The following is a 23,974-nucleotide window of genomic DNA, read 5'->3' as shown; positions in this document are numbered from 1 at the left end:
TGAATTAAAGTTCTTGGTATAAAGTTATCTGTGGTGTTAGCTAGCTTGAAACCAGTCTGCCTATTACAGCAGCACTATGATGATTTGGCTTTCTTCTTGGGTCATAAAATGGGAAGCCAATGATGCCTCGACTTTCCTATTTCCGGTACTCTTATGCTCAGCCAGTGACATATTTTACAAAATGTGAGCCTATGAGATAGTTTGGTGTAATGCCACATTTCTCACCAAAACTCTTGGTTCTGGACATCCCTCTGGGTAAAGGCATGGTGCTCTTCTCTGGAGCTGAAGGGGGCACCAGACCCTGACGCTCAAACAGCGACTACAGACACAAACAACACAAAGATTTTGTCAAAAATCCAAGAGTTAAGATATTTATTTGCTTTTCTATGCTAACAACTATGTACTTTTTACATATGAAGTCAGTACTGCCATGAAGTAAATAAACCCAGTTTATTTTCCTGGGCAACCAGGGTAAATGTTCAAACAAAGGTGGTTATTGGCTCAATAAATCAACCCAGGGTTTCTCAGTCAGCTGCTTATACTCTTAAATAAATGTGTTGCTTAAATGCTTAAATACTTGGTACTTTTAAGAAAAGTAACAACCCCAACGAGTAAGTATTCTTATGGTGTCTGTGATCTCAACCACATCCTTTAAAGTACAGGTGTTTTCCCCTTTCTCAGCAAAAGTGTTCAAATCAGTCTTTGGACAGAAATACTTATTAGTCACAATGTTTTTCTTTTTACCATCCACCATCTCTCTCTGGCAATGCCAAACAGATTATTCTGCTACTGACATTCAGGTGCCTGACCTGTGCCTGATTAGCAATACCTCTGAGCATGAACCCGGCTACAAACAAGCCATATTTGACTGATCTGCACAGAGACCGTTCCACCGATTTTGAAATGTTTACCGTGACCAAATCTATTTCCAGTAAGTAGCGACCAGTTCAGCTAAAATAAATGCTTGTTTATTATAGAGATGGTCCGATTCGATATTACGTATCAGTATCGGTCCAATACTGACTTAAATTACTGGATCGGATATCGGAGAGAAATAAAAAATGTAATCCAATCCATTAAATATCAAAAAAGCACCTCACAAAACTTGCCACATAGCGTAACCCAGCTCATAACCTTTACACATCGGAGGAGCATGCGTCTCACGATAGAGCGGCTGTGGCGTGTGAGACCTATTGGCGGACTGGTTGAGCATTTGGAGCCTCGCTACTGCTTCCAAACCGGCATTTAAAGGTATCCCAGAGAAGTAAAGCAAGTGTGTAAGTTCATCTCTGAATGTCTGTAAAGCATTCCCAGCGAATGCTGGGAGCGACTGCCTCTCTCTCTCCCTCTCCTGCTGCTACTTCAATCATGAAACTAATCAATGATCAGCTGATCGGCTTTTCTGACGCAAGTCCCGTCTCTCTTGTTTGTTTATCGCCCACTTTACGCCAGAAAGAGGAAACAGGCGGATAAACAACAGTGGCACGTTTAAGCTTGAGAAGCTGTTGTTAGAATTTATTTAATATTACTTTCTACACCAGGATCCTTTTCTATGTAGCTGACAGCTGGTAACTGTGCAGGGGCGGGTCTAGCAAAGTTTTGCCAGGGGGGCCGATAGGGCATTAACAGGGAAAGGAGGGCACAAAGACATACTTTTCTTTCTAATTGTCATGTCTAGCTTTTAATTAGTCCTGTCAGCGTTAACCTTGTTAAAATTACATCATTTTAATGAGGTTAACGCTGACAGCACTACTTTTAATAAATAATTATCTGAATCTTACAACCAAAGTTTTCATCTGATGTAAAATTTATAGAAATCCATTATTGTATATAGGAACATTTTATAGAAATTAAATTTATAACCTAGTAAGCTATAGTACTTTTTCCTTTGGGAAGGTACCATCTGTGCAGTCTGCAATTCTGTTGAAGAAAGATGTTGAATCTATTTAATTATTGTAGAAAAATTATTGATTTCTGTGCATTTTCTTTTTACACTTGCATTAAATTACAGTCAATTACATCAGTTAAGCATTATGAGGCAGAGGGTTGGGGATGGTTCCCTATGGTTTTTATTTGGAGTTGACAACCCTATTAGTTAGGTTGTTTAATATTTCCACTAAGTACTCTTTAAAATACCAGAATAGGGAGGATAGTGTAGGTTTAAGTTTATTAGATTGGTCAGTATTGCTGATGTATGAAATATTTTCGGTGTAGTGTATAACAGAATCGCTTTAGTTTTGGTTTTTTTTTTTAACTTGAGTATGAACTTATACAAAATGCAGCAAGATATTTAAAAAAAACATTTTATTGTTTATAAAATACGCTATATCGGATTTATATCGGTATCGGCAGATATCCAAATTTATGATATCGGCATCGGACATAAAAAAGTGGTATCGTGCCATCTCTAGTTTATTATTTGATGTTATGGGGGCTTGAAGGCTTTGAGAGAAGAAAATCTGATTAGTCTGTGTGCAGGTAAACACTGAGCTGTGAAAGCCTGCGACTCAGGAATCTCTGATTAAAAATCATCCTCTCGCTACGGTTGCTATGTGTTTATCACATTAGCTCAACCCGTGTCTTACATTGATCTCTGCCTGTGTGATACGCCGGCTGGTTGGCCTCTGCTTCACCGTCGCCGCCCTGAAGTCATCTGATGGGCGGCCCCTCAAGACGACTTCCTGTTGACTTCCGGCCAACATCTCATCCAGTTTCTCTGGAGCGACAAAAAGGAACATGAACAGACTCCTAACAAGACATGATTAAGCATCCGGTACACGACCACACCACTGTGAAAGTTTCCAAACAGCGTGACAAACACTGTGGTGAAATCATGACATCAGAGCTACATCACAACATCAGTCACCAGGGCTGCAGCAGGACTTCACGCAAAACAACTCTCAAAAGTGTCAAAATAGACAAAAAAAGGTGTTTCAATTTAAAAGCACTTAGTGTTACTGTTTTTTTTTTTTTTAGGTTTTTCAAGCATCATTTTTTTGTAGCATCCCCCCCCTTTTGGGAAAAACAGGGGTCAGGGGGTAGATGAACTTATATCAATGATGCCTTAAAAAAATGGACGCCTCAAATAAAAACCGAACATGTGCTGTTTGTGTGTAATTGTAGAAGCTATACTCGATTCAGCTACAGCCCTGAAAAGTCGCGACATCAATGGAAAACATCAGCTGCTTTTCCACCTAACATTCCAGGAGATAAAATTAGGCCAAAGTGTTGGCCCGAATTCCCCAAAATCCTAACTCTGTGCCTTCTTGTCTCCTCTGTCATCCACCCTGTGCCCTTAAAATCAGCTTTGTTGTGCTTCGATGAAGGCTGGCCAGGTGACTAACTTTGTGGGTTTCACAAAGTCCCCATCTGGGCTGGGAGGAGTTATGTTCGTGCTAATGTTCTGAGTATTTGGGGGATTAGTGTCACTTGGAGGCACGGCTTCATCTTTTGGTTGTGTGTGTGGTCAGAGGCGCTAAATTTGTTCGTAAATCCCCGAAACATGTAAGTGTGACAAATATGCAAAACCCCCTAAGAAATCAGGAAGGGGACAAACAGTGTTTCACTGCACTGCAGGGTGGGCTGCTAAATATTTGTCAGACTGCGACTCTGACGGACACCTCATCTTTAAACCATTACTCAGTCACCAGCAACCTGTCCACGGTCACTACACAAAGGCGGGTATTTGGAGTTCCAGTGGATGTTCAGAGCTTGGTGTCATTGCTGTGCGACTGTGTCTGGTTAAAACTGTCTGCACAGAAATAACCTGGACTCTGGTGGAAATGCAGCTGATGACATCACTGCGACATCATGCTAACAGATTGCAAAGACAAATGTCACCGCAGGGTCACAACACGATGACCGTGAGGTCGATGTGACTCACCGAAGCGTCTCCTCCTGGCTGCAGACAGAGCAAAGGTCAGCAACACACACCGCTACAGTCTAACTGTGTGTGTGTGTGTGTGTGTGTGTGTGTGTGTGTGTGTGTGTGTGTGTGTGTGTGTTTACCTATCTCCTCCAGGTCAGCCGTCATGGACTTGGATCGCAGGGTCAGGGAGGTGCTGGGGGCTCGTTTTGGAGGGGGCGGTGCTACAAGGCAAGATTGCATATTAGTGGTACACAGTGTGTGTGTGTTGGGGGGTGGGGGTATTTTGGTCTACAGCACTTATAAAAAGAAAGAGCGCTGAGATAAGTTTCCCTGTAAAGAGTCACATGTTCACAGATAGCCGTCATGTCACTGACATGTCAAATACACAGAAGCTCCAGTGAGCACGTGCAGCTGCCTCCTCGCTAACTAAACTTGAACTTCGTCTTGTATTTATACAATGGTTTGACTGTTACATCTATAATTACATCTTGATTTGTTTTGATTATTTATTGAAACAAGGGGGTAAAACTAAAATAAAACTTTATTCTTCCCAGTTCATTTTTATTTTTCTTATTTAAATGTTAACAGAACTGAATAAAACCCAATTTATATGACACCTAAGTTATTGTATTGTAGTCCTTTTTAGGCCTGAAAAGATTGACTTTCTTTGCTTTAAATCACTGTACACTGTTGTGTACCAATAAAATCTAATCTTACTAAGACTGGACAGCAGGTGGCTCTACCTTTTTTCCTGATCAGGTTGGTTTCAGATTTCCTGGAAACTGAGACGACTTTCATCAGGAGGCGACTTCCTCCCTGCCGGATTAGAGAGACGACCTGCCGATGACCCACCTTCACCACGTTGGTACCGTTCACCTGGAGAAAAGACAAACAACTCAAGTCATAATGCTTTAAATGTTTCACGGGCCCAAACACAAAGATTCACAGCTTTTTGTCCCTGTAGGTGATTAAAAAGTTAAAAAAAACCTGTTAAAACTGAGGTCAGAAAATATCAAGTTTCCATCTTAATCTTTTCTTTTCTGTTCACAGAGCGTGCTCATATGACAAATATGCTTGAGAATGATAAACCAACAAAAAAATATGAAAATAAAAAATAAGTTAAAAATAAAATGAATAAGAAACAAAATAAAGTATTGAAAAAAAAACATGAAAAAATGTCAGTAAATGTGTCAGCTGACTGATGTCTACTTGAATATATAATGAAGTCCGCTAGTACCTCAATGAGAAAGTCTCCGGTTCGTAGCCCCGCCCTCCATGCCACGCCCCCTTGGTCAACTGACTCCAGGTACTGAAGGGCGGGAAACGCCGGGGTTGGAGCGAACTCCTCGATGGGCGTCTCAGCTGGAAATGAAGAGAGAGCTGGTGAGTTAGGGAAGCTCCTCCCACCTCAGACTAGCGAGGGTTCAGTCCACGAGTGTGATTCTGCTTCCACAGGAAGCCAGACTCTGTGGACTGTGTAGGTGTCATGAAACACAGCAAGGAGCTTTTTTTTTTTTTTTTTAAATCTCTCCTCCTCTTCCTCCAAACGCCCACCACTCCACTACCCGTCCCTCGGTTTCTACCTTTAGCTCCTCTGAGGACGAAGCCAAATCCTTCGCTCTCCCTCTTCTGCAGCACGGCTGTCTTCTCCTCGATCACATAATCGCTGAAACATGAAGAAAGAAACGAGGCTCACAAAAGATCCCTCCATCTTCTATTGCGCCTCCAAGGTTTGAACCACTTGAAATGAAATTGCTTTTAAAGCATAACTACAGATGACGACGAACAAGTGATAATCGTTAAAACATTAAACTGTCCTCCACCAGCTTTTTGAGCCACGCTCTCAATGCTCTGCAGACATGAAATGAATGATTTATTAATAAAGGTACTTTTTGTAAAAGCCTCAGCAAGGACAGCAGCTGAACATGACCTCTTCATCAGGGACCCGAGCTCAAATCTAAGTATAGTTGGCTCTCAGACAAAGTTTGGATTCAGAAGACAGACATTTTTTCTGCTTTCAGAATCAAAAACTTTCCTTTTTGATAAAGCTCACAGTTAGAGCCAGAGCAGGAGACCCTGCACCCTCTCTTAGTGATGGTGTTATATGAACAGCTCACTGAAAAAGGCCATAAACACTGATAACACACGAATCAGGGAGAACTTCACATTCACATAAATGAACATCTCTAAATGTTTATTAGTTCTTCCCCAGCCTGGCGTCTGTTTTCCGGCAACTGAGACAGAAAAGCTGAAAACATCAACAAGCGTCATCTTAAACATAAAAATTTCCTCTATAGTTTGAAACAGCCACGGTTGCTGAATCACCGGGTTACACCTGAGAGGGTCACCTGTCTCATTAGGTCTGTCACATGTTCATGCATGCAGCAGAAGAATCTGCAAACAAAACCACTTTAATGAAGATGATCCTGATTCTGAAGAAAGTCGAACCTGCCATTGAGTTCCTATAGGAGGTGTAGTGGTGCTGTGTTACCTGTAGGAGGTGTAGTGGTGCTGTGTTACCTGTAGGAGGTGTAGTGGTGCTGTGTTACCTGTAGATGGTGTTAGTGGTGCTGTGTTACCTGTAGGAGGTGTAGTGGTGCTGTGTTACCTGTAGATGGTGTTAGTGGTGCTGTGTTACCTGTAGATGGTGTTAGTGGTGCTGTGTTACCTGTAGGAGGTGTAGTTGTCGTAGGATCCTACAGTGTAGTGTCTAAACAGTCTCTTGGTGCGGTCCTCTCGCGTCTCTGAAACATACGTGTTACATATGTATGTTACATAGCACATTATTTATTAAATATATCCCATCAGATGCTACCCATATGGTCGAGTAAATGAACGCAAAGTTAAAGTACTGATATATAAACAATGCTGCTTTCCCTCTGTGACGCACAGCAGCATGTTCTAGGCGCAGAGAAGACCCTGACCCTGCTGTGGATGTGTTTTTTTACCCAGTCTTGGGTCGTATTGTCTCATCTGGACTTCTTCCACACAGTCGGCAGGAAACCAGCCGGTTCGGCCTTTAACGCTTCCTTCCCAGAATCCTCCTTCACCGATAGAGAGAACTGTAAACACAGCACACACTCATTATCACCACCTCACACATGCGTTGCCTCTGTTTGAGCTCATTATTGTGATGGAGGATTATTAATGTAGAACTATGCAGATATAAAGGTTTTTTAAATAAATAAATAACGTGAGGTCTGAATCTGATTATGGAAGTTTTGTATTCAGTGTTTATTTATTCTTAATTCTTTGGCCTTTGTTTTGGTGATAGTTATATATCCTTATTGAGTTATAAAAGTCAGACATTTAGAGTTTGTTTAGCTCCTGATTTACACTTTCGATAAGAATCATTATCCTGGTCAAACCTTTGACCCGCTCTCCTCGGTGCAGCTGGATCTCTCCAGTCCCCTGAGGGACGTGGGACCGGGTGGCGATGAAGGTGCGTCCCGGGACGGCGCTATACAGCCTCCTCTTCCTCATCTGTGGGGTCGGGGGAGGAGAGGAGGGAGGGCTGGTCTCCACATGACCTCCCCCACTTGGACTGCAGGTGAGAAAGGAGATACTGGCTTGACTACACCTTAAAGGACATCTTGTAACCAACTTTCAAATAAAATCACTGAAAAACCATTTTATGAGAAAATGAAACAAAACATTTTAAATGTAAAACTGAGAAACCTGTTATATACACATGCTCAATTTGAACCTGCAACCGGCTTCAAAAAAGTTGTGTCAAAAACCAGAAACACCTAGAAAAGCTGTAACATGCTGGAATGGAACTGGATTGAACTGGATAAGCAGTCGACACGATGGATGAATCTACAGTTCATAATGTGATCAAAAGATCTCCGTGCATAACGGATATGTCTGAGGACTTGCAAGTAACCAATCACATTGTTGTGATGTTGTAGTTTTGCGAGAAACCTGTTGACGACCACTCAGGAAGAAAATGAGAACCTGGAATCTGGTAACTCATCTGTAAAGGCACCATTAATGCTGAAAGATGTATAAATGAGCTACACCGGAGCATCTTTTGGAGCCTCATGTGCTGCTGACCAGAAGATGTATTTTCAGGGATGATCTTGCTTATTTCAGCAACACAAAGCCAGCATCCTTGTTAGTATTAGGTGAAATCATGCACATCTCATGGGTAACTTTTACATGTGTAAAGGCACCATTAATGACTTATAATTACCTGAGTCGGCGTGTGTGTCGGCGTAGCGAGTGTGTGTGCGTGTCGTGGTGCGTCTCCAGGCTTTGAAGGGAGGGGCCAGGTGAGGAGGCAGGGCTTTCCAAGGCATTGTCACTGGCTGAGCGAATCAGGGAGCGAGGAGATGACAGGCCGTTTCCAGCTGTTGTCCGGGTCAAGCCCATGCGGCGGCGCTTGGTATAGGAGGGAGTTTCTCTGAAGGGAACTACTTGGACGCATATATACAAACACACACACACATAAAAACACACAGAGAGTTAATATCCAGCCACTGTGCTAACATTGACACACGCACACGATTTAAATGTGTTGAAACTCACCAACGTCAGACGTTTTGTGGATTTTTATGATTTCTGCCAGATCAAAATTCCCGGCAATGATTGCCACCTGCACACACACAAGCCAGGAGTCATAAAAACACACAAACCGTAGGGCTCAAAATTAAACTCACAGCTTTTTAATCTCGTTTCCACCTGAAACACGAAACATCACAGGAGCAGATTGAACAGATTCACATTTCTGTATCTCTGAAGTTGCAAATAATTTCCGGAGATTTCCAGAGAGTTCCAGGATTTTCAAAGTAAAATTCTCTTTCAACAAGTCTCCTGGTTAGAAAATAATAAAAACTCACAGGTACAACATGAGGCGTGAAAGCACAAGATTAAAGAGAAACTAAAGAGCCAGTATAGCAGCAGGCATCCAATCACAGAACTGCAAATGTGTCTGTGAAGCTGAGATGTTAACATAATTAGATGTGCTGATGGTTAAATGCAGTGGTATCATTTCTGGCATTGAAACAAGCGCTCCTTTCTGTTTTTGGTGGGCTAATTATTTTTTCCAGTAACTGCTGTGTTTTGTTTCTGTAGCTCTAACTTTAACGTTTTTTTGACTTCCTGGTCTTTATGTCGAGCAGGGTAGATATAGTCTTGTTTGTATTTCATTTTTTTATTTATCAGAAATAAAAAAATAATAAATGCATTATATTAAATTATATATTATATTACATAAATTAAAAAAGAAATAATAAAATAATAAATAATTCTAAAAATATTTTTTACTTAAAGGCACATAATGTTCCTTTATTTGTATTTTTAAACGGTCTATATATGTTTCTTATTTTATAATATTGTATAATATTGTATCGGAAATGTTTTTTTCATTAGATTTCTTTATGTTTATCTTATTTATTTAGTCTTTATTTGATTTTTATTGATTATTTTGGATATTTATTTATCATTTTATTTGTTTTTTACTTCAATAGAAGGTTAAGAAAAAAGACTTTGTTGTTGTTTTTATTTTATTTATTAATTATTGGATTATAATTTTTGAAACTAAAAGCTCATTTTAAAGTGTAATAATCTTTTTTTTACTTATTTTCATGTGAAAAGCTGTCTGGTTGTTTTGGTTTTTTTTTTTTTTTACTTTAAAGGCTTCTTTTATTGATCTGCTGATTGATTGACTGGTTTACCTGAAAGGCCGTCTGGTTGTTGTAGTTCTTGATGTCCTTGTTGGCTCCTCTGAACAGCAACACTCGGGCACAACTATCCTAATGAAAAAAACCCCCAAACCCCCAAAATGTGACTAACAACATACATTACACCCACAGGCCGCCATCACATGACCAACATGTGCATTACCTCTTTGTGTGTGTGTGTGTTACCTGGTTGTACAGAGCGCAGAGGTGCAGTGCAGTGTTTCCTGATGCATTCTGGGAACTCATGTCAGCGCCATAGAACAGCAGGTGCTCCAAGTGCTGCACGTTGCCATAGCGACATGCCTGAACTCACACACATGCGCCCACACACACAAGCACACACACACACAGAGTCATAATTGTACAGGGCTTGAACTTGCCATCAGTGCAAGTAATTTTCCTGATTGTGTGTTTGTGTGTGTGTCACCTGATGGATTTCCTGCCACCCGTTCTCATCTGTCATCCCTGTAACCATGACAACAAGTACTCTTAGTGCTAAAGTGTTTTTTTTTAACACAAAAATATGAATAAAATAAATACATAATAATAGAGCTCCACAACATATCAGATGATTCGTCAGATCGGTCCTATGAGACCCCCTCATACCGATGGTGGCGTGGTCCTGCAGCAGCAGCTCACAGCAGTAGGGGGCGCCGCCCACCATGGCCGAGTGATAGAGCGGAGTGAGGCCTCTGCTGTCCTTGTAGTCTGGAGATGCCCCGAGGTCCAGCAGAGTCTGAGGACCAGGAGAAACAACAAAAATGCAGTGATGTTAAAGAATGAGCAAGTACTTTGAACCTGCATTGTTTCTAATGCGCAGCCGGGGGAGACTCCTCTGCACCCACTGTGTAGAAGTCTATGAAGTAAAAATCTAAATTTAGGGTCTTATTAGTACTAGAAAGGACCATAAAGCAGTAAATCCAACCCTCACGTGTTACGTGCAGATTCATCCCCATCACTAAGATGGTGAAAACAGTCAGCTGTGGTCTCAGTGATTTTAATTCATGGGCCATAAACAGCTTATTAAATCTCAAGTGAGCCAAAGAAATGAGGAAAATATGTTCAATATTAATTTTTTCTCTTAGATTAAAGATGCATTCTTTAAATTCCAATAAAGTCTTTAATTTAAAATGGTTAGAGGAACTGCAGGTTTTGATGGTTTGGTGTTAAATTTGTTTTTGAAATGATGGTGGCAGCAGTGTGGTGGAAACATGTTGGCCAACACGGAGCAGTTTGACATTAATCCATTTAATAACCATCCTCCATGGAGGTCAAGCAGACACACTAATCATGAAATTACTAATTAATTAAGCCACTGCTGCTGCAGGAGCTGCTTTTGTTTTTGATGTAGTTGGTTTTGTGTTTTCTTGCTTTTAATTAGGATATATTTACCAGACAACGGACCAGTTGCAGGAACCAAAGTATGGAAAGAATTGCGCTGAGAGACACTGATTCAGTAAAGGACTAGATGTTACAATCCCGGACAATGTACTGCTTTTAATGGAGAAAATCTTGAGGGATGGCTGTTATGAGGAAAAGCAGCCCAGCAACTTTACCAGCAGCACACATCGTTGTGTGCCTCAAATCTCGTTCTTTTACCCAGGCTAACCTGACATTTTCCCTGGTTAGGTTCAGGGATTAGAGATCTGATCTAAATTGTTAAAATTTGGGACACATCGTCAGTAGTGGACCTTGGATTCATCGGGTGTTTCGACAATTATCACTAGACATCGTTATCCAAGGAGGCCCTGCCTGCTGAAAAGAAGTGAAGGATCTGTTGGTTTTGTGAGGAAAGAAAAGATGAGAGATAAGTGTGTTAGCCTAACTATTAGCCTAAGAATCCGTCGTCAGTATTATATGAATCATGATAAAACACGCCTACCATGTTTTGGGTTCCTGCAACTGGTCCGTCGGGTTATTGTCTCCCCAGAAAAACTTTCCATGTGTTTTTTACTATTTCTGTTTTCTTTTTTTTACCATTTTTGTTGTCGTGTTTCCTATTTCTGTTGAGTTTTGTGTGCTTTTGCAGCGTTTTTCTTATTACTGGTGTTTTCTTAAGTTGCAGTCCATTTGGCCTCTCAGGGCCACCGTATATATTCTAGCTATTCTAAGTTTCTGTTCCTTTAATCTTGTTTCCTGTAAAACACGTTGTTGTATAAATACTGCTCTCTGGCTTGCTTATGTTAAAAAAAATGTATTTAATGGCATTAACTCACTAGCTTGAAACACTGAACAGGCAGGCAGCAGCCGACATTTATATAAAGGTGAGTTGGTGGATTTTATCAGGTGATGTGTTTTTTCAGTCGGGTTTTTTTAAAATGTTGCTGTCAGATGGAATGAGTCACTCTGTCCTCACTGAAGAAACATCGCTGTATATTAATGTTAAACCCAGACAGGAAGCAGGACTTTGGTAGCTCACAAGATGGAAAAGCTCGGCTGAAATGTCTTTTTGTTGGCTGAAACCTACAAAAATTAGCGAGCTGTGGTGTGATTCAAAATAAAGTGAACACATGGAGACAGAACCAGAGAAAAAAAAGTGTTTTCTTACGGTGAGGGCGGCGCTGTTTCTGCAGAGGACGGCCCGGTGAAGGGCAGTGATGCCGTCCCTGGTCCTGAAGTCCAGGTGAGCTCCTCCATTGCGAAGAACTTTAATCAGCTCGCAGCTCTCCTCCAGCTGCACGGCCAGAGTCAGAGGACACTCTGAGGCACATGGAAACAAGTCTTTGTTAGGCTGAAGGAGAATATCCATCTTTAAAGTCAGTAACAGCTCCACAGCTGTGAGGGCAAACTGAACAATGACACTCGCCGAAGATCAGACACTCCTGAGAGAAATAAAATCTGGAAAAACTGTATAAACGTACATTTTCACGTCTGCCTCATCAAAGCTGTAATTAGAAACTAAAAAACAGCCTCCTAACAGTGAGTCAGGAAGTCTTAAAATGGATTCAGAGGTTGGTACATAACAGATAACAGAAGGGGTATCGATGCTAATCAGAAAACCACCTACAAGTTGTTTAATATGTGAGAAGCAACATGGAAACCAAGTGGGGATGATGTTCAATTCAATTCAGTTTTATTTATAAAGCACCTATATCACTGCAGAGCATGTAACAGACCCACTGGTTCATCGTGTGGATGTCACGGTTTTGCCTCTCGTAGGCGTGAAATGGACACGCTTAAGTTGCAGTACCAGCAGGGGGCAATAATTTATTTAAACCCAGTCGCTGCTAACCAAGAAAAGTATGAAGTACATTCCCGGCTCCTTCTGTGTCAGGTAAGATTGAGCTGCACATGCAAGTGTGTTAGTAATGTTTCTTTAAAAGTTTACCCATGACTGTTTTCTAATGGCTTTAAATACCTTTACTGCAAGATAAAGATGCTACAATAACAGAGACAATCAAAGGACCCTGTTTGAGCAAGCACTTGGTGACACTGGGAAGGAAAAACTCATTCATGCCTGGCTCATGGATAGATAAAGTTGGGTATCATCTGCAAAGCAGTGAATATGGATGCGGTGTCTTCTAATGATGCTGCCTGAGGGAAGCATGTGGTGGGTTCAGACTGTAGGATGTTTCTCAGACTAATCATAGCTAGGATGGTTTTGGGAAAGAAGAGCCAGTGATGGTAAATGGACTGGTTCATACATACTTTTCTTCTCCACTTCAGCATTTTATATAACATGTCTCATTCACCCAATCATACAAATAAACTTTTACTTACTTCCTATCTAACATTCAGACACCCTCTAATAAACATTTTGGTAGCTACTTGGGGTTCCTTGCCTAAGAAAATTTGGCATGGAGACACCCACCAACCTGCCTACTAATACATAGCCACTCAAAACTTCATGGAAAGACAACAGTGTTTGAACTCTTTAAAACTGAACCTTTTTAGTCCTTCTCTTTGTGTAGCAATTGGCTTATGGAGGACTTTCTCTCACTCAGATGGAAACATTTGAAAATCCAAATTAGCTTTAACAGTCCCTTTAAATACATTACACAGATACAGATACATGCTAATTATGCTCAGTAGCATCCAGCCAATAAATACAATACAGAAGTTTAATTCAACAAAACTGGAGGTCAGACTTCTTGGACTGTTAGTAAAATGAATTGCACAGCAGAAATATGTTTATATTTATATTTCCAAAATGCAATTTCACACACTGAAAAATGATGCTGAAGGGATTTGCTTCTGCTCACCTCCCGTGTCAGAGTCGTGAAAGTTGGGATCGAGGCCTTTTTCCAACCACTTGGAGACCTTCTCCACATTCTTCTGGTGAACATGTTCCATGAAGCGCTTCAGATTGGCCTAACAGGGAAAGAAACACAACATAATTTTCTTATTTACTGAATAATATTCTATGAAGAAGCAGCACAAACTCCCTAAATTAAATCTGAGGTGAGTGTGGAGGAGTCGCAGTGAAGCAAACGCTGCTAAAATTTCCTGATCCTTTTTGCACTCTCAGCCAAATATAAATAACACATCTCCGAAAGCATCCCTCTGCATATTAAATGTACAACTATTTTTGTACATATTTATTTAAATCCTTTCATTATTTATTTCACCCAAGCTTCATATCATCACTTGCAGCAGTATTGTAACTGTGGGAATACAGCAGTAAAACTCTTTGTGTCCTTATTTAGAGACAAAGTGTGAGCATTTTGCATTAATACTGTAATAATTCTGCAGCATTTAAATCTTGCATTAACAGTATTGTGTTTCCTACCTTGGTATGCAGCTTTGCCAGCTGTTTGTCGTCCACGTAACTCTGGGTGTAAACTCTCCTCTTGTAACGAAACTTCAAAAAAAGAGACACAAACAGTCAAGTCTGGAATAAACTGAAGCTACATGATGCATGTAGAGGAGATTTCAAGAGTTAGCGTCATGTTTTTAAATCGGTCTGTGATTAAAAAGATCACCAAACAGCCAAGAGCAATAAGTGTCATTCCCTGTTAAAAATATCTGACATTAACCTCTTTCAGTAGCGCCCTCTGGTGTATTAGCAGCATGTTTATGTGGGAAAAATTGCTGGAACCACAGCAAGAAGTCTATTTTGAAAGGGGTGGGGCTTACTGTGATATCACATGCTCATTGGCCAATTGTGAATGACTCATGATTAGCTAATGAGCATCTTGTAAATAATCCCCGTTATTGATTTTTATTGTGACCATAACTTAATGACCATAATAAACTGATCAAGAAAGTGTTTACAGAGCTCCATACGGAAATCTGTTTTCACAAACACGTCTACCACTGCAAGTTATTTGGAACCACAAAAGTCGCCCTCTACTGCCCATAAGAAAGAAAGCAGGTTTAAGGTGCTTCAGGGAAATGTATGTAAGCTACATCCATATTTTATACCAGAGGTTTCAAACATTAGGCCCTGGGGCTAATTTTAACTGTATTTTAGTTTATCTTTAGTAGTAAAGACTTCCTCTAAGGTCTAATACAGAAAAAATTAAATGACAGAAAGGTTCCTGTTTTTTTTCACTATCTACTATTGAAATTGTTTATTTTTTCCTTACAATTTAAGAGTTGCAGTAGTCATTTACTACAGCAGCATTTCTTTTTCATGCAGAAAAAACTGAAACGCACTGTTGAAATTGCACTTCTTCTTATACTAAGATATCTCAAGGCTTAAATGTGTAAATAATACTGACAGAAAGGGGAGTTTCACTGGTCTGGCCCAGTTAAGGTTAAAGTAGGCTGTATGTGGCCCATGATAAAAAAAAACAAACGAGTTTGACATCCCTTGTTTTATACTATCTATGGTATTGATAGTTAGTTGCATTCTACTTTTCAAAAGAGACTGGGGGATACTCTGACTGCATTAGTATGATGCAGATGTTTGCATTTATACTTGTGCACAGGTTTGTCTGTATCATTAAGAGTTAATTTTACTAAAAAACAACAAAGGGAGAAAACTTCACAGCCAGGTCTGCATGCAGATTAAACAAGAGAAAACAGCCTGCTGGAAGAAAGTTGCTCTAAAGAGGTGTTGTTGATATTCTAATCCACAGGTTCAAATATCTGTTTGTTATGTATATCTTCACTTAAATGTGAAAATTGAAACTACATGGGTTTTTGATTAACTGAACTTTAATCTAGAAAAATATTACAGGGTTTTTTCTAAATATTACAACACTTCAGTCCTAATATAATGTTCTATAAGTTATAGCAGTACTGTACGTTTTAGTATGTTTCAGTGTTGTAGAAACACTGAGGTAAAGTTTACCTCCAGGTACGGGATGGGTGTGATGGGCGGGAGAGGATACTCCTTCAGCAGCCGCTCCTCGTCCAGAAACTTTCCGGCTCGGCCGTTGAACGCCGGCTGGAAGAGACCATAGTTCAAAACATCCGACAGAGACTGAGTCAACGTCACCAGAACCCTCTGCTTACTGGTCCAAACTGGTAACTCTGGGTCCAACCGCAAACACTTCTGAGAGAGCCAGAGACAGAGAAACAGGCGGACAGACAGAGAAAGAGACAGCCGGACAGACAGACAGACAGGTTTGTGCTGTGCCTTATGTTTATATACAAACTGTACATCGACACACAGTACGCCTGTGTGTGTGCGTGTGTGTTACCGTCTGCTGCAGGTCCGGGATGCCGATGCGGACGACGATGCTGTTCCCAGTGGGCGTGTCCTCTCCCTCGTCGTCCCTGGCAACAACAGAGCCTGCCGGGTTGCCGTTTGTAACCGCCTGTTGCCGCGGGCGATCATGTTTGGTGTCAGCAGCCGGACTCAGAGGCATGTGGCTGAAACAGAAAGAATGGTGATTATGACTGCTGCACTAATCACAGAGCAGATATAGGCAAAACTTTAGAACCTTGTCACACCCGCTGGATTTAATAATGCCATTCAAAGCTGCTGGTAAATCACTGAGACAGCTCTGCCACTCCCAAGTCATCATGGATGGGGGACTGTTTTAACCCAAACCACAATCTTCATGTCAAACCAACCAAGTAGTTCTTTGTGCCTAAACTTAATTAGGCGGTTCTCAGTATCTAAACCTGACCAAGTTATTCTCAGTGTCTAAACCTGACCTAAATCTAACCAAGTAGTTTTTTGTTAAAAGCACAAACAAATAAAAATGAAATGAAGCAGTGACTGGCAAAAAGCTAAACCATTTGCACAACAAAAATATGCACAAACAATAGGTTCCAGATGACCATTAAGCATGGATTATATGGTTGCAAAAATTGTCTTAGAAATTCCACACGCCAAACACAACAGAATGGACAAGTTATCGTGCCATTTTAGTTCTTTAACCTACTAGGACCTGCTGTCCACATATGTGGACATCACATTTTGGGATGTCCACATATGTGGAGAGTGCATGCTCAGTTGGTGCTGTGTATGTGTAATGCCCCATAGATGAATCTATGCGGTTCCAAAAAACTAGCAGACAGGTACGTGTGCCTTGGATCGGCAGCTGATGATTTTATTAATGTCACTTGAACCCAAGCAGAACCCTAGCATACTCACAGAAGAAACTAATACAGATTCAAAGAACTGTTATCTCTTTGCAACAAGTACAGTGGGGCAAAAAAGTATTTAGTCAGCCACCGATTGTACAAGTTCCCCCACCTAAAATGATGACAGAGGTCAGTAATTTGCACCAGAGGTACACTTCAACTGTGACAGACAGAATGTGAAAAAAAAAAATCCATGAATCCACATGGTAGGATTTGTAAAGAATTTATTCGTAAATCAGGGTGGAAAATAAGTATTTGGTCAATAACAAAAATACAACTCAATACTTTGTAACATAACCTTTGTTGGCAATAACAGAGGTCAAACGTTTACTATAGGTCTTTACCAGGTTTGCACACACAGTAGCTGGTATTTTGGCCCATTCCTCCATGCAGATCTTCTCGAGAGCAGTGATGTTTTGGGGCTGTCGCCGAGCAACACGGACTTTCAACTCCCGCCACAGATTTTCTATGGGGTTGAGGTCTGGAGACTGGCTAGGCCACTCCAGGACTTTCAAATGCTTCTTACGGAGCCACTCCTTTGTTGCCCGGGCGGTGTGTTTTGGATCATTGTCATGTTGGAAGACCCAGCCTCGTTTCATCTTCAAAGTTCTCACTGATGGAAGGAGGTTTTGGCTCAAAATCTCACGATACATGGCCCCATTCATTCTGTCCTTAACACGGATCAGTCGTCCTGTCCCCTTGGCAGAAAAACAGCCCCATAGCATGATGTTTCCACCCCCATGCTTCACAGTAGGTATGGTGTTCTTGGGATGCAACTCAGTATTCTTCTTCCTCTAAACACGACGAGTTGAGTTTATACCAAAAAGTTCTACTTTGGTTTCATCTGACCACATGACATTCTCCCAATCCTCTGCTGTATCATCCATGTGCTCTCTGGCAAACTTCAGACGGGCCTGGACATGCACTGGCTTCAGCAGCGGAACACGTCTGGCACTGCGGAATTTGATTCCCTGCCGTTGTAGTGTGTTACTGATGGTGACCTTTGTTACTTTGGTCCCAGCTCTTTGCAGGTCATTCACCAGGTCCCCCCGTGTGGTTCTGGGATCTTTGCTCACCGTTCTCATGATCATTTTGACCCCACGGGATGAGATCTTGCGTGGAGCCCCAGATCGAGGGAGATTATCAGTGGTCTTGTATGTCTTCCATTTTCTGATGATTGCTCCCACAGTTGATTTTTTTCACACCAAGCTGCTTGCCTATTGTAGATTCACTCTTCCCAGTCTGGTGCAGGTCTACAATACTTTTCCTGGTGTCCTTCGAAAGCTCTTTGGTCTTGGCCATGGCGGAGTTTGGAGTCTGACTGTTTGAGGCTGTGGACAGGTGTCTTTTATACAGATGATGAGTTCAAACAGGTGCCATTCATACAGGTAACGAGTGGGGGACAGAAAAGCTTCTTACAGAAGACGTTACAGGTCTGTGAGAGCCAGAGATTTTCCTTGTTTGAGGTGACCAAATACTTATTTTCCACCCTGATTTACGAATAAATTCTTTACAAATCCTACCATGTGAATTCATGGATTTTTTTTTCACATTCTGTCTCTCACAGTTGAAGTGTACCTCTGGTGCAAATTACTGACCTCTGTCATCATTTTAAGTGGGGGAACTTGCACAATCGGTGGCTGACTAAATACTTTTTTGCCCCACTGTACTTCAACAGGCAGCACATCAAGGCACAGATGCCAAAATACACCTCGTGTTAAGTTCACAAAATACTAACACTCCAGAATGAGAACCCTTTCAGTAGTGAAAGATAACAATGAATAGTGTGCTTATTCAGACAGGCCATGTAATCAAACTCAGCTGAACCTAAACCAGTCTGCATGAGCCAGTGATCAGCTGTTACCATATAGACTGTGCTACTCAAGCTGCTTTAGACTGGCTAGAGTTGCTGCACATCTGCAAGTGACTTTGCAACCTGTCTCCAGTCTAAATCCTTCATTTCACATTGTTTCTGAATGAAACCCATGTCTGTTGCATTATTTCTATTTATTACCTTCTATGTGCCTTTTTGTTGTCTGTCTATCCTCACATTGCTTCTACTTGTTGTGCTCAGTTTCCTCTGACACAGTTACTGGGTCAGCTTTGCACACTTTTGCTTTGTTGGGACACACAATCATGGACCCACTTTAACTTTTAAATAAAGTTTAAATGAAGAGATGTCCAGACCTTAAAATCATATTAAAATATGGATTGAAAAATGGTCTCTATTATGACAGAGATATTGGCATGAATCTAACAGCCTCTTACAGACATCTCTCACAGGGGATATTTTGCATTTACAGAGGTTAACAGTTAAAATGGCTGCTTTCCATTAGTGTTTTCCACCGCACACCAAATGTAGCACATCAGCGTTCATGTAATTAAACACCAGGTATCTTCATAGTTTAATTCTCTGTGATCGTGGGACGATATCTTATTCATATAGTCTTCTGCTGACTCTGATATGACCTCCACCTCCTCCAACGCTAATAATGTCCTCAGGATGTTACATCACATCCTGTTTTTCACCCCTTAACCAAGCGTTCACACAGTGGGAAGTGTCTGTACAACAGTTTGACTAAAGTTTAGTTGCTGTGTGAAAATTATTAGACAGGGAAGGGAAAGGAAAGAGGAGAAAGAGGAGCTGGATGAAATTCATTCCTCAGTTATCTTGCAATATTCATTCTGAAAATAATGTAGTATTTTAATAGTACTATATGTTTTGTTGAAAATTGTAACATACATGTTTTGATAACGTTTTATGATCTTTATTATTTTTTAAATTAAAAGGAAGGCCATATCAAAAGGATTAAAGGAGCTGCACTAGATCAGAATCAGAATCAGAATACTTTATTGATCCCTGGGGGAAATTATTTTTTGTTACAGTGCTCCATTTTAAACCAACATTAAGACAAGACAGACAATACGCTAACTAAGAATAGTACAATATATACATATATATACATACATACATACATAAGTCACTTATAAATAAATATTTGGAAAAGAAACATGTGTAGCTGTAGCAGCAAACAGTGTGTTAAGTGGATGCGTTGTACAGGGAGATGGCCACAGGCAGGAATGATTTCCTGTGTCGTTCAGTGGTGCTTTTCGGTAATCTCAGTCTCTCACTGAACGAGCTCCTGTGACTGACCAACATGTCATGGAGTGGGTGGGAGGTGTTATCCAACATTGTCTTTATCTTGGACAGCATCCGCCTCTCCGACACCACCTTGAGGGAGTCCAGCTCCATCCCCACAACATTGCTGGCCTTACGGATCAGTTTATTAAGTCTGTTGGCATCTGCGACCCTCAGCCTGCTCCCCCAGCATGCAACAGCATAGAGGATCGCACTGGCCACCACAGACTCATAGAAAATCCTCAGCATTTTCTGGCAGATGTTGAAGGACCTCAGTCGCCTCAAAAAATAGAGACGACTCTGGCCCTTCCTGTAAAGTGCTGTGGTGTTTTTAGCCCAGTCCAGTTTACTGTCAATGTGTACTCCAAGGTATTTATAGTCCTCCACAATGTCAACACTGACCCCCTGGATTGAAACAGGGGTCAAGTGTTTCCTGGTCTTCCTGAAGTCCACGATCAGTTCCTTGGTCTTTGCCACGTTGAGCTGCAGATGATTCTGCTCACACCACGTGACAAAGGAGTCGACCACAGCCCGGTACTCTGTCTCATCATCCCTGCTGATGCATCCAACCACCGCAGAGTCATCAGAAAACTTCTGAAGATGGCATGTCTCTGTGCAGTGGCTGAAGTCTGTGGTGTAGAGGGTGAAGAGGAAGGGGGAGAGGACAGTCCCCTGTGGTGCCCCTGTGTTGCTGATCACCTTGTCAGACACACACTGTGGGAGACGTACATATTGTGGTCTTCCTGTCAGGTAATCAACAATCCAGGACACCAGAGAAGCATCCACCTGCATCGCTGCTAACTTATCACCCAGGAGGGTTGGCCTGATGGTGTTGAAAGCACTGGAAAAGTCAAAAAACATGACCCTCACAGTGCTCGCCGGCTGGTCCAGATGGGTGTAGACACGATTGAGCAGGTAGATGATGGCGTCCTCTGTTCCGAGACGAGGCTGATAAGCGAACTGAAGGGGATCCAGATGTGGTCTTACTATGGGTCGCAGCTGGTCCAGGATGAGCCTTTCCAGGGTCTTCATGATGTGGGAGGTCAGTGCCACGGGCCTGTAATCCTGGGGGCCACTGGGACGAGGCGTCTTTGGTACAGGGACGAGGCATGATGTCTTCCACATCACCGGGACCCTCTGCAGACTCAGACTCAGCATAAACAGTTTATGAAAGACTCCACACAGCTGGGGGGCACAGGTCTTGAGGACAAGGGGACTCACTCCGTCTGGTCCAGCAGACTTGCATGAGTGAAGTCTCCTCATTTGCATCTCAACCTGGTATTGAGTGAAGGTGATGGGTGGGGGAGGGGTGTCAGGAATCTCACAGGAGGCAACATGTGAAGAGAGAGGCTGGCACAGTGGTGTGGCTCTGGATTCCAGGCTGACTGCAGGTGAGGTTGTGGGGGTGGGAGCAGACACTGTGGTGTCGAATCTATTGAAAAACAGATTCAACTCGTCGGCTCTATTCTCACCTCCCTCAGCTCCCCTGCTGTTGGTTGGCCTGAATCCAGTGATGGTCTTCATGCCCCTCCACACCTCTCTCATGCTGTTCTGCTGGAGTTTCCACTCCAGCTTCCTCCTGTAATTGTCCTTAGCCTCTCTGATCTTGTCCTTTAGTAACACCTGGATCTTCCTCACCTCCTCTTTGTTGCCCCCTCTGAAAGCCCTCTTCTTGTTGTTGAGGAGGGCTTTGATGTCCTTAGTCACCCACGGCTTGTTATTTGGGTAACAATGAACAGTCTGAGCTGGAACAATGGAGTCGGTGCAGAAAGTTATGTAGCCTGTGATACACTCAGTAAGCCCATTGATGTCCTCGGCGTGAGGCTCACAGAGTGTTTCCCAGTCGGTCACCTCGAAACAGCCCTGTAGTTCCGCTATTGCCTCCTCTGACCACCTCCTAACAGTCCTGGTGGTCACAGGTTCCCTCCTCACAATTGGCACATAGCGGGGGGTGAGGTGAATCAGGTTATGATCTGACCTACCAAGTGGGGGGAGGGAGGAGGAGCTGTATGCATCCTTGACGTTAGCATACAGTAAGTCTAAAGTTTTCTCTCCCCTGGTGGGACAGTCCACATATTGTTTGAATGTTGGTAGTGTATTGTCCAGTGATACATGGTTGAAGTCACCCGAGATCACAATAAAGGCACTCGGGTGCTGAGTCTGTAGCCGAGCTATGGCAGAGTGGATAGTGTCACATGCAGCTGTGGGGTTAGCAGAGGGGGGAACATAGACAGCCACCAAGATGACGTGAGAGAATTCCCTGGGTAAATAATACGGCCTGAGTCCAACAGCACACAGTTCAGTGTCCGGGCAACAAATCCTTTCTTTGATTGTTATGTTGGCAGGGTTACACCACTGGTTGTTAACTAAAACAGCAAGCCCACCTCCTTTACGCTTACCGCTAGCGATGCTGTCCCTGTCCGCCCGAACAGTGTGGAAGCCTTCCACGGAAGCATTCTCATCGGGAATGTCCTGGTGCAGCCATGATTCGGTGAAACACATCAGGCTACACTCTCGGTATTCCCTCTGACTCCGTACCAGTGCTGAGAGCTCGTCGATTTTAATTGCCAACGATCGCACATTTCCCATCACGATAGACGGCAGACACGGTTTAAACCTCCTCCTCGCTTCGAGCCTCCGCTGTCTCACCGTCACCTTTTTTCTTCTCTTCTGTCCTTGACCTCTGCATCCCCGATGTGTTTTCCTCCAAATTTCAGCTGGTACTTCTGCGGGCCTGGCCAGCGAGCCGGCCGGCATCAGGGCGATCAGCTGATCTCTGGAGTAAACAGTCCGTGCGTGTAGGAGATGTGCCGCGGTCCCGTTCCTTGATAAAAGTAACAGTTCCACGGCCACCAGAAGAACAAAAACTCTCTCAATCCACGTGATTGAGTAAGAGATAGAAAACGGAGGAAAATACAAGTCAGAAAAAGAAAAAAGAATACGTAAGAAAAAAGAGCTAAACTAAGAGAAAAGCAGGAGCGACTGTAACAGGCTGCACGCTGGTTGGCGCATGCGCACTTATTAGATATTCAGCAGATTATTTCCAAAGAGTTTTTGTCACACATTAAAGCAAGTCATGGTGTTCCACAGGGTTCCATGCTCGGACCCATACTTTTAACTGCAATTATACATGCTTTGCGTCAGAAATACTATAAGAAAACACTGCACACATTTTCACGCCATTGCAGATGACACCCAACTAGAGCAGGGCGATATGACCAAAAATATTTATCACGATATACATTTGAAAAATTGTGATAACGATGTAACTGACGATATAATTGACACTAGACAAAATACTTTACAACTCCACAACTTTATTAGTGAAAAAAAATCAATGTATTTTCACTTAAACAAACAGCTGTTTTATATGTGCATTAAAGTTTTATAAAAAATTTGCAGTGCAAATGCAAATTCCTTGCTGACAGTTTAACCAAAAGGCATTTCCAGTGGAAATTGGCCAACATATCCTCAGCATAACCATGTATAATATCCACAAAACTTAAAAAGAGGTTATACACACACAATACAGTAATATTATGTTGAAGCACAGTACGTACCACTCCGCGAGGCTCCTGCCTACGATATCCTAATGCTCAGACAATCCATCAAGCGGTGCGGCTTCGTGCCTTAGCAAAGTCGTACTAAAACATTTGACAGATTTTCGAGCGCTGTGTACTAGAGATGGACCGATCCGATATTACGTATCGGTATCGGTCCGATACTGACCTAAATTACTGGATCGGATATCAGAGAAAAATAAAAAATGTAATCCGATCCATTAAATATCACGAAAGCACC

General features: G+C 42.1%; 1 protein-coding gene across 2 annotated transcripts in view; it reads right to left on the bottom strand.

The window, feature by feature from the left end:
* The window catches only part of shank3b (SH3 and multiple ankyrin repeat domains 3b), a 48,787-nt gene that overhangs the window by 5,202 nt on the left and 19,611 nt on the right, over window positions 1-23,974 (bottom strand). For both annotated transcript variants that reach the window (XM_080292062.1, XM_080292063.1), the window contains exons 2-21: window positions 16,143-16,314; window positions 15,791-15,994; window positions 14,282-14,353; window positions 13,755-13,863; window positions 12,101-12,252; window positions 10,159-10,288; window positions 9,980-10,017; window positions 9,739-9,855; window positions 9,547-9,624; window positions 8,399-8,465; window positions 8,064-8,283; window positions 7,237-7,412; window positions 6,817-6,930; window positions 6,537-6,612; window positions 5,452-5,534; window positions 5,106-5,230; window positions 4,612-4,744; window positions 4,009-4,089; window positions 2,586-2,716; window positions 226-319 (exon numbers count right to left, since the gene is read on the bottom strand). In XM_080292062.1, the coding sequence (XP_080148188.1) occupies window positions 226-319; window positions 2,586-2,716; window positions 4,009-4,089; window positions 4,612-4,744; window positions 5,106-5,230; window positions 5,452-5,534; window positions 6,537-6,612; window positions 6,817-6,930; window positions 7,237-7,412; window positions 8,064-8,283; window positions 8,399-8,465; window positions 9,547-9,624; window positions 9,739-9,855; window positions 9,980-10,017; window positions 10,159-10,288; window positions 12,101-12,252; window positions 13,755-13,863; window positions 14,282-14,353; window positions 15,791-15,994; window positions 16,143-16,310 (2,368 nt within the window). In that variant the 5' untranslated portion in view covers window positions 16,311-16,314. The remainder of the gene's footprint in view (window positions 1-225; window positions 320-2,585; window positions 2,717-4,008; window positions 4,090-4,611; window positions 4,745-5,105; window positions 5,231-5,451; window positions 5,535-6,536; window positions 6,613-6,816; window positions 6,931-7,236; window positions 7,413-8,063; window positions 8,284-8,398; window positions 8,466-9,546; window positions 9,625-9,738; window positions 9,856-9,979; window positions 10,018-10,158; window positions 10,289-12,100; window positions 12,253-13,754; window positions 13,864-14,281; window positions 14,354-15,790; window positions 15,995-16,142; window positions 16,315-23,974) is intronic.

The sequence above is a fragment of the Astatotilapia calliptera genome, chromosome 17, assembly GCF_964374335.1.
Source record: "Astatotilapia calliptera chromosome 17, fAstCal68.1, whole genome shotgun sequence".
NCBI lineage: Eukaryota > Metazoa > Chordata > Actinopteri > Cichliformes > Cichlidae > Astatotilapia > Astatotilapia calliptera.
The sequence above is the reverse complement of the archived record's forward strand: the minus strand, read 5'-3'. Positions and strand labels throughout refer to the sequence as shown.